This window comes from Emys orbicularis, chromosome 1 (genome assembly GCF_028017835.1).
Source record: "Emys orbicularis isolate rEmyOrb1 chromosome 1, rEmyOrb1.hap1, whole genome shotgun sequence".
Classification (NCBI taxonomy): domain Eukaryota; kingdom Metazoa; phylum Chordata; order Testudines; family Emydidae; genus Emys; species Emys orbicularis.
The window spans coordinates 97,754,102-97,769,602 of NC_088683.1; the positions used below are offsets into that span (position 1 = coordinate 97,754,102).

At 49.8% G+C, this 15,501-nt stretch overlaps 1 protein-coding gene across 1 annotated transcript; it reads right to left on the reverse strand.

The window, feature by feature from the left end:
- Positions 1-3,622: 3,622 nt before the first annotated feature.
- Positions 3,623-15,126, reverse strand: TAB1 (TGF-beta activated kinase 1 (MAP3K7) binding protein 1). Its single transcript, XM_065402752.1, has 11 exons — positions 15,045-15,126; positions 12,915-13,051; positions 12,556-12,709; positions 10,147-10,233; positions 9,189-9,327; positions 8,562-8,675; positions 6,443-6,554; positions 6,174-6,318; positions 5,575-5,797; positions 5,075-5,231; positions 3,623-4,290 (listed from the first exon to the last, which is right to left on the reverse strand). Exons 1-11 carry the CDS (start codon positions 15,075-15,077, stop codon positions 4,083-4,085), a joined length of 1,509 nt encoding a protein of 502 aa, XP_065258824.1. The 5' UTR covers positions 15,078-15,126; the 3' UTR covers positions 3,623-4,082.
- Positions 15,127-15,501: the final 375 nt, after the last annotated feature.

The following is a 15,501-nucleotide window of genomic DNA, read 5'->3' on the forward strand; positions in this document are numbered from 1 at the left end:
GTGATATTGAATTTCATCACATCGCATGCAGGTCGCTGTGGGTTTCTCCAGATCATGCTGTAGAGTTTGGTTCTGTCCTCCTATGTCTGCTACTTAGCTGTTTTGTTTTGTTCTTTGGGGGGGCGCAGGCAGGAGAGAAGATATCACTTGGAATTTGGTCACTGCTTACTCTGTATCTTCTTGTAACTCACTAATGAAGATATTAACTTCTGATTTCTATTGTAGTCAATGTGGTACTATTCACACATCTTCCCCTTCCTTTGGAGTCTTTTCATTACTTAGACTTCTAACCCAGACTGTAGTAATTTTCAGGAGGGTAAGCTTTTCTCCATGTTCTTATTTTGGGGTGGGGATTCTCTATGAACACCTTAGCGAATCCACATACTGCACTACGGCCACTTCATTCCTTGTATTCACTAAATCAGTAATTAGGTCGCAGGATATGTTTGTTTAGCATGTTCTGTTAAGTGTGTTGGTAATTCTTGAACTTTTCTCTGAAATAGCCACATGCTGGAATATTGCCACTGGAACTGATCTCAGACTAAATTAGCCAATAGCATAGATGGGGGTGCGAAGTAGGTTAGGAAGGCCTGTTTATACAGATATCAATATACAGGGCATGGAATTGAGGATGGGATTGGAACCTTTCACCGACTCCAATTCAGTCCATGTCAGTAGAGGAAGGTCATTCTCACTGGATAGCTGTTCCATAGCCTATGGGGGACGAAGTGAGGATCTCAGTTCTGATTCTAGGGTGACAGATATCCCAGTCACCTATACCTCAGACACCAAGGACTGAATGGGCTGTGATTTCCTCTAGGTTGGGGGGGAGGGGGGGAGTACACTGTAGGGAAAGCTTGCTGTTCTGCAGATAAGGAGAGACTTCCATCTCCAGGGCTCATCAAGCCAACAACAGACTGAACCTCAGAGAGGCTCTGTGACGTTGCACTCTATATGATTTTATAAAAATATGCTAATGAGTGAATACAATGTAACTGGAATATGCTTCATGCAAAAGGTCTCTTGTAAGGTATCATTACAAAGCTTATAATCTACTGAGTGTGGTCATCCTATTTGTATAAATGTATCATTCTTGTATCTGAAACTAGAAATATGAAATATAACTCTGAGGGCCTATTGTAATTATGCAAAGTGTGGGTCATTAATGGTGGTTTGGAACCTTTATGGCTCTCAGCAACCAGGACAATTGACTGTGGATGGCTCTGTTTGCAGGCAAGCCTTCCTGTGAGTCAGGCTGGGAGAAATGAAGGCTTGGGGTCTTACAGTGACATGTGATCATGTCACCTGAACTGGAATCCATCTTTAACCTAGTGCTTTTCCATTGAGAAGGGGAGGAGGGTGGGGACCCAGAGGGACAAAGGATTCCTGCCTTATGCAAAATATATATAAATGTGTGGAACAGAACAAAGTGAGGAGCCATCATGAAAAATCCCCTAGGTACCACCTGAGCTGGAACAAGAGCTGTACTGGGGAAAGAATTGTGCCCAGGCCTGGAAGGTGTCCAGTCTGAGGAAAAAAACTTACTGAAGCATCTCTAAGGGTGAGATTATCTGTATTCAGTTTGATTAGACATAGATTTGCGTGTTTTGTTTTATTTTGCTTGGTAACTTACTTTGTTCTGTCTGTTACTACTTGGAACCACTTAAATCCTACTTTCTGTATTTAATAAAATCACTTTTTTCTTATTAATTAACCCAGAGTATGTGTTAATATCTGGGTGGGCAAACAGCTGTGCATCTCTATCAGTGTTATAGAGGGCGAACAATTTAGGAGTTTACCCTGTATACGCTTTATACAGGGTAAAACAGATTTATTTGGGTTTAGACCTCATTGGGAGTTGGGCATCTGAGTGTTAAAGGCAGGAACACGTCTGTTAGCTGCTTTCAGGTAAGCCTACAGCTGTTAGGGGACGTGATTCGGACCTGGGTCTGGGTTTGCAGCAGGCTAGCGAGTCTGGCTCAAACCAGGCAGGGTACTGAAGTCCTAGGTTGACGGGGCAGGAAAGCAGGGGCAAAAGTAGTCTTGGCACATCAGGTGGCAGCTCCCAAGGGGGGGTTCTGTGATCCAACCCGTCACAGGCTTATACTGCTCTCCTGTCTTAAAAGGGATCCCCTCTCTCAAACCAACATATGCCATTTCCGTGTCAGGTTTGAATGGATTTGACAAGGGGCCCCTCTCCAGCACGGGCAGATATACCCAGCACCCCTAACCTTCCGAGAAGTCCAAGAAGGGCAGATAATTGAACTTTTCTATGATATTTTGGAAAGAAAAATTAGCAGCCAGTACCCACACAGCAAGTATGAATCAAAGTTGTGTCATGCAAAGCCAACATCATCTGTATTTGGCACATATAGGGAGCCACCCACATGTGTGTTCGGGGCATTTCTTTTGTACTTTTCAGATCAAATGCAGCTTTCTATGCTAGTCTGGTCCAGCCCACATATTTATGATAAACTCTAATCTTGCCCTGCAGCACTCCCTACTCCACCCCCATGTTATTCTATTCCTGGACTCCGCTTATCTTTCAAAACATACACATTATTAAGTGACGGCATCCTCTTGCTCTTGCCAGCTCTGACTGCCCCACCCCACAGTCCATCCCGCTGTTTATTAGCAGCAGTCTGTTCTGTCTAAATTTGCATTTGTAAGATCTTCAGTGCACAACTGCTAAGATAAAGTCTGCACAATACCTCGCACGCTTTGGGTACTATATAAAAATAATAATAAACGTTTAGGCTACCTCTTATGTAGCATTTTGCATCAGCACTTTACAAAGCAGGTAGGTATCACATCCCTGTTTTACAGATGGGGAAATGGAGGAAAAGAGAGGTGAAGTGACATGGCCACACTGGGAACAGAACTCAGGTCTCCTGAGGGCTAGTCCATTGCTCTATCCACTAGGCCACAGTGTCTCTCATATTGATGATAAGAAGTCTCCTAGGAAGCTGACAGGCTCATATGTCCCTTTACTAAGAGACCAGCATCAAGATTTCATTTTCTAATTTATTGTGCTACAATCTGCCCTCTGTAACTACGGTTCTTTGATTCCTGGAGTCTGCCGGAGGCAGACAGAAGCACGTGTGGGGAAATAAGGGAGCTTTACGAGAGCACTCTGTGGACCAGACCTCCTCTCTGAGGATCTGAAGTTACATTTTAACTTGAAGTCCCAAGCTGTATGACTGGATGGGGAAGGGAATTACGAGTGGGATAAAGAGCCTTTCCCTTTCAGGTTACCAGTTCCTGACAAGCTCAGGCCAGTAATTACCTCCAACAGCTGGTCAGCGGTCCACTGGAAGTGAACTAGAGGTCTTATTTCCTATTGGGCAAGTCTCTGCATTACAGCTAAAACTATTCAAGCCCTGACCTCAGTCACAGCAGAAAGTCCAATAACTGCGGGAGCCAAGGAGACTAAAATCCCTGCGCTCTTGCTTAAGAAGGGCCCTTCCCAAAAAGGTCCAAGACACACATGCAGGGAGAAGCTGGCATGCTACTGACTGTCTCACCTGTTCTGAAGGTTTCAGTCTCTAGGGCTGTCATCCCAACACCTTCCTTTCACCAGCACTAAAATTCACTCTAAAGAAAACACAGCAAGCCACGCAGGTGACAGTAGCTAGAAGTTATTTATTCTGCAAAACAGAGGTATCTTTTATGGAGTTAAAGACTGGTATCACAGCGTAGGGTTTCTGCACTTCAATGTACAATGACTGCGTATATATACATACAATGTACAGCCACTGTACAGACATCTGCTCTTGCCCTCGCCATAACAGAGCCCTCCCTGCTGACTTTGTCCATAATACTGATGGTGAGGGATAAGTTTGCGACCCCTTCCCATATTTATGGGGTTTCCCAGAGAAGGTGGTGAAATGCAAAGGCCACACACATGTTGATGAGACAGTTGCACCAGCACCCAAGCCCAGGGTTCATCACAGCCTGGATCCAGGTTACAACTCATGACAGAACCTGGCCACCACCTGGAGTTATTTCATTCTCACCTCAGTCTTCATTTGCTCCTCTGGGCGAGCTCCTGGTGGTTGCAAGGCACCCCTCTTCTCCCTACATCAGGACACTGTCAATATTCCCTGTTCACCATGGTCCATGTTCCAAAGCCGGTAGAACTCTGCAAAGTCCACGTAGGGCTCAACACGTCCATCCTCATCTGGCTGGAGTGAGTGGGAGGGGCGGGAGCGGAAGAGGCCCCCATCTGAGCTCGAGCTGCTGCTCTGGGTATGGGTGTTTGTGGACTGGAGAGTCACTGTTGGGCTCTGACTGCAGAAAAGGGCAGGGAGAGAACACAGACATGTTCATTTTAATCTGTCCATGCCTAGTGCATATCAAATGCCAATGCCTCTTAACCGTATCAAATTACCCTCCCCGCGGCTAACAGACACACGTAGCTGCGGTCCCTCACTCCTCCAGGAACATTATAGAGACATGTTCAGATCCACTCTGATATTGACAGGTGATAAGAGAGCTGCCTCATCATGACAGGCCTGACGCATGGAACATCTGAGGGGTGGAGGACAGAGTAAGAGAAAACTGAGGGGGAAAATCAGACTTCCTTCCTTGCCCCTACAGCAGAGTCTGGCAACAAGAAGCGCTTTTCACTGTGTGAACTGCAACGTGGATGTGGCAGCTCCACTCTTCCTGGAACAACTAGAAGGTGGGAACCAAAAAGTTACTGGCACAGCAGGAGGTGTACGCCCCCCTCTATGGCAAAGGTGGTGCTGAAATCAAAGCCAACCATGATCTTGCATGGTGGAGAAATGCCCCTTCCAAAAATATGATGTAAATTCAACCCTTCTTTTCTTTTCTCCTGCGTGCAATCCACCAGCCAGACAGGTGACCCACACAGCCACAGCCTCTCCATGGGCCAGCCGGCTGACCTGAGGCCCCTGATGGAGTGGGCAAGCCCAAGCTCCCCTACCACTGCCCAGGTGCTGACTACTAGACCAACCAGTCCACCAAGGATCCTATTTATTCCACCACCCAAATCGCACCGAGTGAGAAGCAGGGGGGGACAATTGGTACTGAAACAGCACACAGCATTTACTTAGTGAGCGTGGGTGTGGCTTCATCCAGGGTGGAGCTGCTGTGGGCACCGTTGACCATCTGGCCTTGGGAAGGCATGACAAGGGACAGCGTTACGCTGGTCTTGCTTGTGCTCTGGGCACTGGAGTATGGCACAGAGACAGGATAGATACGGCCTCCTGAGAAGGGGAGAAAAAGGAACATAACAGCTGTCATGAGACGTGGGAGAGTGCATGGAAACCCCAGTGTCTGTAGTTCCCCACAACTGCCAGAGGGGTGTCCTGGCCTACTGAGATCCCATATGTCCCCAGTTGCTCTCTCCAGTGCCCTCCAGTCTCTGAATCACACTGTGCAAGGACACCTTGGACACCTGGTACTGAAGTGACAATTCCCTTAAGGTAGAGGGGAACAAAATCTCCACTGAAGGCTTCTTCCCCTGGCATCAGGTCAGTGTTGGCAGGACAGAGGGGTACTAATCTCCACTCCACCCACCCTCTTTTTCCAGTTCTCCCCCTCCCATACCTTGTGTCGGGGTCAGCATGGGCTGGCTCATCTCGCCCAGCGGGTACCCAAAGTTCCTCACCAGCAGCGTCATGTCTTCATGCCAGGGGCAGAACTTGGATCGTTCCCCACCACTGGCAAAAGTGTCACAGTGGATCCGCTTAACCCGGTCCACCACAGCCTGCGCCACTGCATCCAGCGATGTTTGCTTAGCAAACTCTGTGGCAATCATGGCTGCGATCTCCTGACCGTGGAGAGAGAAAAGGACTTTAGGAGAGGATTCTGGGGGAACTCTGACCCAGCCATCCAGCATAAAAGGTTCTTATGGTAACTGCCCAGTCAAATAGTTGGAGAGGCCTGAATGTCCCACCTTGAATTGACCTTTGTGGTCTGGAACCATCCCACTGCCCCAATGAACTGCTCCATTTCAAGAGAGGGAAAGCAGCCGGGAAAAACCACTCTGCTAGAACAGCTCACTCACCCCACTGCAGACTGGGATGATGCACCCAACCATGCTGGCGCTAACAGGACATCAGTGCAAGGCAGCTTGCGTGAGTGGAGCTGGTACCGATGGGATGATTTAACACCTTTGGGAATGCCTCCAGCCAGGAAGATCTCACCTGATTGGCCTGCCCGGGCCCATGAGCTGCCTCCAGAGCTTTGTAGAGCCCTTCTGACATGAGTACCAGGAAGCCAGTCACCCCATCCAATGGCTGCCCTCCATGGATTTCAGGCTCTGATATGATGGGCTTAGATTTAGCAGCACTGAATGGAGAAAGCTGATTTAGTATTTAATAGAGTGATGCGGGCAGGTGGAAGGGGGAACCTGCCTTCAGAAGGAAGCAGGGCTGGGGAGAGAGCAAGACCACAAAGTTGAACTTTTTCTAACCTAAGCAGTTCAATATCAGTGTAGCCATATTTGACCTTGTAATCCCCAATGCGCCGGGTGCTCTCTTGCCCACAGATAGTTCCAACTTGCTTTATTTTCCCTGCATCCAAACCTGACAGATAAAGAAAAAAAGTTAATTGATTCTTTGATATACTTGCTGAAGTTCCTGCACTTGTATCCTGAGGAAGGAGAAAGGAAACACCCATAGTTAAAGATACCACAAAGGGTAAACTAAGGGACATGAAGAGACATCAGGAAACCTCCAGGAACTCAACAGGGAAGGGAGGAAGAGTAGCTCATCCTGTCCCAGTTTTTGCAGGAGACAGCTTTCCCCCATCAGTTGCTCCAGGAACTTGAGAGAAGAACAAGAGAGCACACGTACATGTACACACACACATACAGTGAATTGGACAGTTGGCCCTGGGACAAAAAGCCCACATCCCGTTCCAAAGCCACTACTAGCTGCAGTGCTGGGTGTACAGGATTTCCAGAAACACAGTGGAACTTTATGACAAGGTTGCCTGTAGACCCTGCAAAAGGGGAGAGAAGGGTGTCTTATGTGAAATAAGATGCAAGGGTCTCTGTCCAGCTGCCTCTCCATGTGCGACTGCCACCCCAGCCCCCAACCTCTGTATGACGGCTTCAGCCCCACTGCACCATCTTTGTAATCCAGGAGTTGAGTGAGTGAGGAGAACGAGCAAATTCAATGCCTCTTACAGATTAGGTGCCTACATTAGCATCAGCTGCTCCCGAGAAAAGGGTAAAAAACCCATTGATCAGAGCAGCAAGCAGGCAGTTAGTTATATGGAAAAAAAGTTAGAAGGAATAGGAATATAAACCCTTATGCTTCAGGTCATAAACCAATCACTAACTAGCAGCGGTTAGGAAGGAACTTCACATCTGGGCAGGTTAGTTGTCCATTCTAGGGGTTCTAGCATCTTCCATTGAATCATCGGGTCGTGACTACTATTAGAGACAGAATTCTGGACTAGGCAGGCCTCGAGAGTCTGATCTGCACTGGCAATTCCCACGTTCCTAATTATGACCGGACAACAGGCACAAAAGAATTTTGGAAAAAATTAGTTCTAGAGGGTGACTATCACCACCCCAAGGTGAACACAGGAGTCCAGGTCAGACTCCCATCTGATTCCAATCACATTCACTACGTGGACGGTCCAACATCTACTCCCAATAGCAAGGCACAGCCCTGAAATCTGCTGCAGGCTGAGACTGACTCAGTCATTTAGTGTGGCTGACTTGCTGACTCCTGGCATGGATGATTCTTGCGATTGACAGACCAGTACAAAGAGGCTCCTGGTCTGCCAACCAGTCAGTGTGTATGCTCCAGCCTTTACATATGCCTGTCAGTCTCAAGTGTTGCATAAAGGCTGCTAGGAGTTAGATATCGATTGCCAGTAAAACCAGAAGGCACAAGCAAAATGCAGCTTAACCAAGTAAGGGAGAGCATCAGGAACAATGTTAAACTTCTGATACATCCACCTCTAGTGTCAGTGGGCTGTAACTGCAGACAGAATCAAGTAGGATACACTGGCTGGCTAGGGGATTGGGTGTGCAGGCAGCAGAGTGCATAGCATGGGGCCCTGGGGAAAAGGAGCCTTATGTGACTGTGTAGTCCATAAGCCTGAGGCTACCACTGGTTTTTGGGGGTGTTTGGCTGCATATATCACCACCCAGAATGCCCCTCCAGCTCATAGCTACTTCCCAGGTGCTTCTGGAGAACAAGATGTAAGGTGCTGGACTGACAGCCCTGAGACAAAATCCTCTCTATCCCCACAACAGGTACAGCACAGGCGGCAGCAGCAGTGCAAGCTCCAATTCCATATTATTCCTCATTAATGTATGTAACCTAGCCCTGGAGGGACCTACTCTGGGGTGAGAAGGGAGTTCAGTCACCATGGCTCATTCATTCCTTGGCTTCTCTGCTTGACTGCCAGCAAAAGGCCAAAATAGTGCCAAATGAGAAGGGGGTTTTGTGAGGCAGACACCAGTACGGATTGGAACTGGACCGAGCTCTGACCGCTCTTTCATCATCCCGGAGGGCTGCCTATCTCTGGATCCACTGAGCACAGCTCCCCTCTTTCTGGGACTCATCACTTACCCAGCTGGGAGAAGCGGAAGAGCTCATCCTCATTCTCTGTGGTGTGGTCCACGTTCAGCTGTGTCACCTGCAACCCGTCCACCGTAGACTTGCACAGCAGTGCGCGGTTTGTACCTGTGGTGGGAGCAGCATGTGAGGACCTGGTGACTATAAAGAGAGGGTGGAGAGGTGGAAGAGAGGGAGAAAATCCGAAGGGATGATAGGAGGAAAGGGGAACAAGGGAGGAAAAGAGGGAAGGGAATGAAGAACACACAAACCTTCACAGCAATCGCCTACAAATAGCTCCTCAATAGCATACAAAACAATCTGGACCAACCCCTAATCCAGTGCCTGCAAACATAGACAGTTCCTTTCTTCCCTAGGGAACTGCACTACTGTACAGAAGCCGCTTTCCCATGTGTCTCTGGTCACAAACATTAGATCAGCCAACCTTTGGAGAGGCGCAGACCCAGCAACCAGCTTCTGGACCATTTTGATTTCACTGCCATCCCCAATTAACTCGAGTGCATTTCTCACAATGTAAGAAGCAATCCAATTGTTCCCCAAGCTCAGGTTCTCCTCACTCTGCCAGAGCTGCAGCCACCCTCAGAAATATCAAGATCGAGCAGGTGCAGAAGAGGAACACACCTACATTGGCGATGTAGAGCTTGTTGTTGAGTATGACAGCCACAACAGCCATAGCTCCTCCAGAGATCTCCCGCTCTAAGGCCTTCAGTCTCTCCAGGATCTTCTGGTACTGAGAAGGCAGCTGGTGGTGGGGTACTCCCTAGAACACAGGATAAGGGGGGAGCTTAAACTTACACAACCCATGGCATCGAAATCACAACCGGACACTGTAAGCTCTTCAGGGCAGGGACCATCTTTAATCTTGTGTCTTGTGCAGAACCGAGCACATTGTTTAGCACTGAAAAATAACAGTGCCAGATCTGACATACCTTGGAGACAGAAGTCCTGTTTATTGGCAGAACAGACACTTCATAGGCACAGAGGCCATGCCCACTTCCCTGCCTGTATGCCTCAGCCTTGTCTTAGAAGGAACACATCTATAATGGTGATTGCGGAGTTTAGTCTCCATGACCCATTCAGTTCTTGGCCTCTCTGCTGAGACTAACAGTAAGAGGTCCAAGTAGTGCCAATGGTGATGGTGGGTTAATGTGATGTGGGAATGCTGGGAATTGGATTGAGATCCCTAAATCATTTCACACAAGCCAACAAATGATCACCAGAGGGTAACTATTTTCAGTTACAGCAGGGGTTCTCAGACTTTTGTACTGGTGACCCCTTTCACACAGCAAGCCTCTGAGTGCGACCCCCCCTTAGACATTAAAAACACTTTTTTATATATTTAACACCATTATAAATGCTGGAGGCAAAGTGGGGTTTGGGGTGGAGGCTGACAGCTCGTGACCCCCCATATAATACCCTCACAACCCCCTAAGGGGTCCCGACCCCTAGTTTGAGAACCCCTGAGTTACAGCCTCCCATGGGCCAGACTGAGGCCAGTGACCTAGAGGCAAGAGGCTTCAAATCCCATCCAGCAATTTGGAGGGGGCAGGGATGCATCGCTTCACTAAAGTCAGATTACCTCTGGCAGCTGGGAGTGAAGGCTGGCCTTCTCTGCCAAAGCATCATCAATGGACTCCAGAAAACTTCTTTCTGCCACGTCAAAAGCCTGCGAGGGGACAGGAAATATTAATAGGAGACAAGTTAACAGCAGCTGTTTTGCAAACACAGCAATCTGATGTCTGCTTACCTTCCATCCTAACAAAAACTTAAACTAGTCAACAACTTTACAAACTGATGTATAGACTTGTATATACACAGGGATCACTACACCCACCAGTGAAGTGCAACCACTTTGAAGTGGAATGGTGAAACTGGGTAACAGCACGTAGGAATATTATGCAACAGTTAAGGGCAGGAAATGAAAAATTAAACTCACAAGGAGACCAGAGAAATCTACTGCTGCTTTAGGAAATGGTTTCACAATCCCATCTCCCCACATCCTAAATGTTTTCACTTCACTCACTATCATAAACAAAAAAGGTCAATGGTGACCCGTTACTCAACACAATTAATATTAACAAGCAGAGGGAAGGAACACAAGCCAAAATATGGAAAGAAAAGGTTAAAGAATATTTAGATAAATTAAATGTATTCAAGTTGGCAGGGCCTGATTACATTCATCCTAGGGTACTTAAGGAACTAGCTACGCAATCTCAGAAGCATTAGCAATTATTTTCAAGAACTCCCAGAGGAGGGATGAAGTCCCAGAGTACTGGAGAACAGCAAACATAGTACGTATCTTTAAAAAGGGGAATGAAGAGGACCCAGGGAATTATAGACCAGGCATCCTAATTTCAATACCTGGAGAGATACTGGAACAAATGATTAAATAATCAATTTGTAAGCACCTAGAGGATAAAAGGGCTATAAAGAATAGCCAGCATGGATTTGTCAAGAACAAATCATCCCAGTTCAACCTAATTTCCTTCTTTGACAGAATTACTGGCATAGTGGAAGCAGTAGACGTGAGTGATATATCTTGATTTTAGTAAGGCTTTTGACACAGCCCCACATGACATTCTCATAAGAAAACTAAGAAAAATGCAGTCTAGATGAAAACACTATAAGGTGGGTGCCCAACTGGTTGAAAAACTGTACTCAAAAGAGTAGTTATCAATTGTTTGCTATCAAACTGGGATAATGTATCTAGCAGGGTCCCACAGGGGTCAGTCCTGGGTCTGGTACTAGTCAATATATTCATTAATGATTTGGATAATGGAGTGGAGAGTATGCTTGTAAAATGTGTGGATGACACCGGGCTGGGAGGGATTGAAAGCACACTGGAGGACAAGATTAGAATTCAAAAAGACCTTGACAAATTAGAGAACTGGTCTGAAATCAACAAGATGAAATTAAATAAAGACAAGTGCAAAGTACTTCACTTTAGGAAGGAAAAATCAAATGCACAACCACAAAATGGGGACTAACTGGCTAGGGGGTAACACAGCTGAAAAGGGCCTGTGCTATAGTGGATCACAAACTGAATATGAGCCAACAATGTGATGCAGTTGCAAAAAAAGCTAATATCATTCTGAGGTGTATTAACAGGAGTGTTGTATGTAAGACATGAGAGGTAGCTGTCCTGCTCTACTCGACATTCTTGAGGCCTCAGCTGGAGTACTGGGTCCAATTCTGGGCACCACATTTTAAGAAAGATGAGGATGAATTGGAGAGAGTCCAGAGAGCAACAAAAGTGATAAAAGGTTTAGAAAACTTGACCTATGAGGAACGATTAAAAAAACTGGGCCCATTTAGTCTTGAGAAAAGAAGACTGAGGCAGGGACCTGATGACAGTCTTCAAATATAATAAGGGCTGTTACAAAAAGGATGGTGATCAATTGATCTCCATGTCAGCAGAAGGTAGGACAAAAAGTAATGGGGCTTAATCAGCATCAATGGAGATTTAGATTAGATATTAGGAAAAACTTTCTAACTAAAAGGGTAGTTAAATTCTGGAATCGACTTCCAAGAGAAGTTGTGGAATTTCCACTGTTGGAGGTTTTAAGAAACAGGACAGACAAACAACTGTCAGGGGTGGTCTAGGTTTATTTGGTCCTCTCTCAGAGCAAGGGGCTGGATTTGATGATCGTTTGAGGTTCCTTCCATCTCTACAGTCACCTCTTTCTCCTTATAATCCCCTTCTCAAGCTGACCTGTTCCTATGTCCAAGAAAGACTGAATGCAGCTTCCTGCAGAGTTGTTAACACTGCACTAAGGGAAGTAGAGTGACAGAGGAAGGCTAGGCAAAAGTGAAATGAATACTGCTGTTCCACATTCTCAAGCCAAGTGCGCTCCCAGCTCCTGCCAGATGTCCACAATCTTCTCCCCGCCCCTTAAGAGCCAGGATATTGTTTACCCAGAGGCAAAAAGGGGAGTGGGATGTTGTTGCAGGGGGAGACATGGGGTCTCCACAGCCAGAATTCCATTACCTGCAGCAGGACCCGGCGCACATCAGCATCACTGTGATCTGCACTTAGCTGGCCCAGCAACAGCTCCGCGGAGAGCCTCTGGCCCACGAAGTTGGTGACCCGGTTGCCATCGTAGCCATTGAAGACCCCATAGAGGTAGTAGTTGTTCTCACTCCTGCCAGAGAGGGTCAGGGTGGAGGGGTTAAGGGCGGGTGTGAGGCACAACGACAGGGACGGATAGCACCACTGTGAGCCTCTCCTAACAAGTCTTGTACACTCTAATTCTGCCCCATTTCTGACCTCTACTGTAAAAAGCCACACACCACTTCTGTCCTGCCTCTCCATCTGTGAGCTTCTATCTCCACCTGCAGCCCACTTACCTGAATTTCAGCCAGTTATCCTCCCATGGGTGGCTTTCTGTCCCCTTACCATCCGCACTGTAGGAACGGTTTGGAGCTGAGCCCACCCCAGACAGCTGGCAGAGGGGCAAGTCATCTGTCCAGCTTGGCTGCTGCTCCTGGGGAATAAAAACAGGAAAGAGCCCATGTAGAATCCCAACTGGTTCAGAACTAGGGACACTGGGTTCTGCACAGGATGGAGCACCATCCACTACTTCATCACAGTCCTGAATGCAGCAACCCACCCAGTGACCTCTTATTCCTTGCTGCCCCAGTGAAATCACTTACCACCACTCTCCCCCTCTGAAGGTGAGCAGCCTGCAGCACTAGCTGCACCTCCAGCCCTTGCTAACAAGGAAAAGGACTGGAATGCACACTCAATATAGCAGAGCATTAACTGCCTCGGATGAACCCTGGTGTAATCTTTCATGCTTCTTAGGGAAGGAGTACAGGTGAATTTGGGGAACAGACTGAGGTTCTTCAGGTTTTGCGGTGCACACATCCAACTGCAGCCAGCAAAGGAACATGAAACAATCTACTGTTGTGAAGGTAAATAGTGAGGAATTCTTGGGGGCATAATCACTCCACTCTGCCCACAGCCAACTTTTCCCCCAGAAAACATTTCCTCCAGAAAGCTCCACAGTCACTTCTCAAAATCATCCCTTCAAAACACAGCGCACACCTGCCCCCTCCCAAATCAGCTTTCCCACATACCTGCCTCCTATGGACATCTGCTTCCCTGAAGAGAAAGACACTGCGTCTAGGTGCGCACACCACACATCTCTGAGCATGCAGGCACCCCCCCCCCACTCGCTCCACTCATATGCTGGGAGGGGTCTCACACCCCTCCCTATGACCCTCACACAGTCTTCCAGCGGGGAGTATAACCCCCTTCACCCACCCCCTCCCTGTGCCCCTCAGACACCCAACAGCCACCCCCCTCCTCCACTCCTTCCCTGTGCTCTCTCCACACACACCCCCAGCGGGGAGAGGGGGTAGCCCCCACCCCCCTACTTGTGCCCCCCCATAGACACTCCTACCCCCCAGCCCTGCCTGTGCCCCCCATAACCTCCCAGCCCCTGCCTGTGCCCCATAGACACTCCTACCCCCTGCCTGTGCCCCCCATAATCCCCCAACCCCAGCCTGTACCCCCCATAGACACTCCTACCCCCCAGCCCTGCCTGTGCCCCATAGACACTCCTACCCCCTGCCTGTGTCCCCCATAACCCCCAACCCCAGCCTGTGCCCCCCATAACCCCCCAACCCCAGCCTGTACCCCCATAGACACTACTACCTCCCAGCCCTGCCTGTGCCCCCCATAACCCCTCACCCGCTGCCTGTGCCCCCCATAGACACTCCTACCCCCTGCCTGTGCCCCCCATAACCCCTCACCCCCTGCCTGTGCCCCCCATAGACACTCCTACCCCCCAGCCCTGCCTGTGCCCCCCATAACCTCCCAGCCCCTGCCTGTGCCCCATAGACACTCCTAGCCCCTGCCTGTGTCCCCCATAACCCCCCAACCCCAGCCTGTACCCCCCATAGACACTCCTACCACCCAGCCCTGCCTGTGCCCCCCATAACCCCCAGCCCCTGCCTGTGCCCCATAGACACTCCTACCCCCTGCCTGTGTCCCCCATAACCCCCAACCCCAGTCTGTGCCCCCCATAACCCCCCACCCCTGCCTGTGCCCCCCATAACCCCCAGCCCCTGCCTGTGCCCCATAGACACTCCTACCCCCTGCCTGTGTCCCCCATAACCCCCAACCCCAGTCTGTGCCCCCCATAACCCCCCACCCCTGCCTGTGCCCCCCATAAACACTCCTACCCCACAGCCCTGCCTGTACCTCCCATAACCCCCCAGCCCCTGCCTGTGCCCCATAGACACTCCTACCCCCTGCCTGTGTCCCCCATAACCCCCCAACCCCAGCCTGTACCCCCCATAGACACTCCTACCTCCCAGCCCTGCGTGTGCCTCCCATAATCTCTCACCCCCTGCCTGTGCCCCCCCATAATCCCCCAGCCCCTGCCTGTGGCCCCCTTAGACACCCCCTCAGCAGAGGAGTCACCTCCTCCCCACACAGCGCCGCGGGGGGGGGGGGGGGCTCTCACTCACACTCTGCAGCAGGCTCCTCCTTTGCGCCGCCATCTTGCTGCAGCAGCAGCAGCGACACGCCGGTCCCAGCCCCGCCGAGCGCGGAGGCGCCGAGAGCGGCGCCCGGGCGGGGCCGGCGGGTTTGGGGAGCGCGCAGCGCCGCCTGGCGGGCAGCGGGAGCGCCGCAGCGGCCGCGCTGGGGTGGGGGCGGCTGCCGGCTGCTGGTGGCCCGCCCGCAGCGGGGGGTTATTCCCTACCCCTGCGGCCCCGGGGCACCCACCCGCCTGGGCTGTCCCGCCGTGCGCGGAGGGGACCCCCAGACCACGTGGCGGGGAGGGTCAGGATGGGGATTAGGGTCCCCAATTTTCTAATCTCACAAAATGGAACACCCTAGCCCCGCCCCTTCCACGAGGCCCCGCCCCCTACTCACTACTTCCCCCTCCCTCGCTGGGGGAGGGGGCTGTATGTTGAGGCAGGG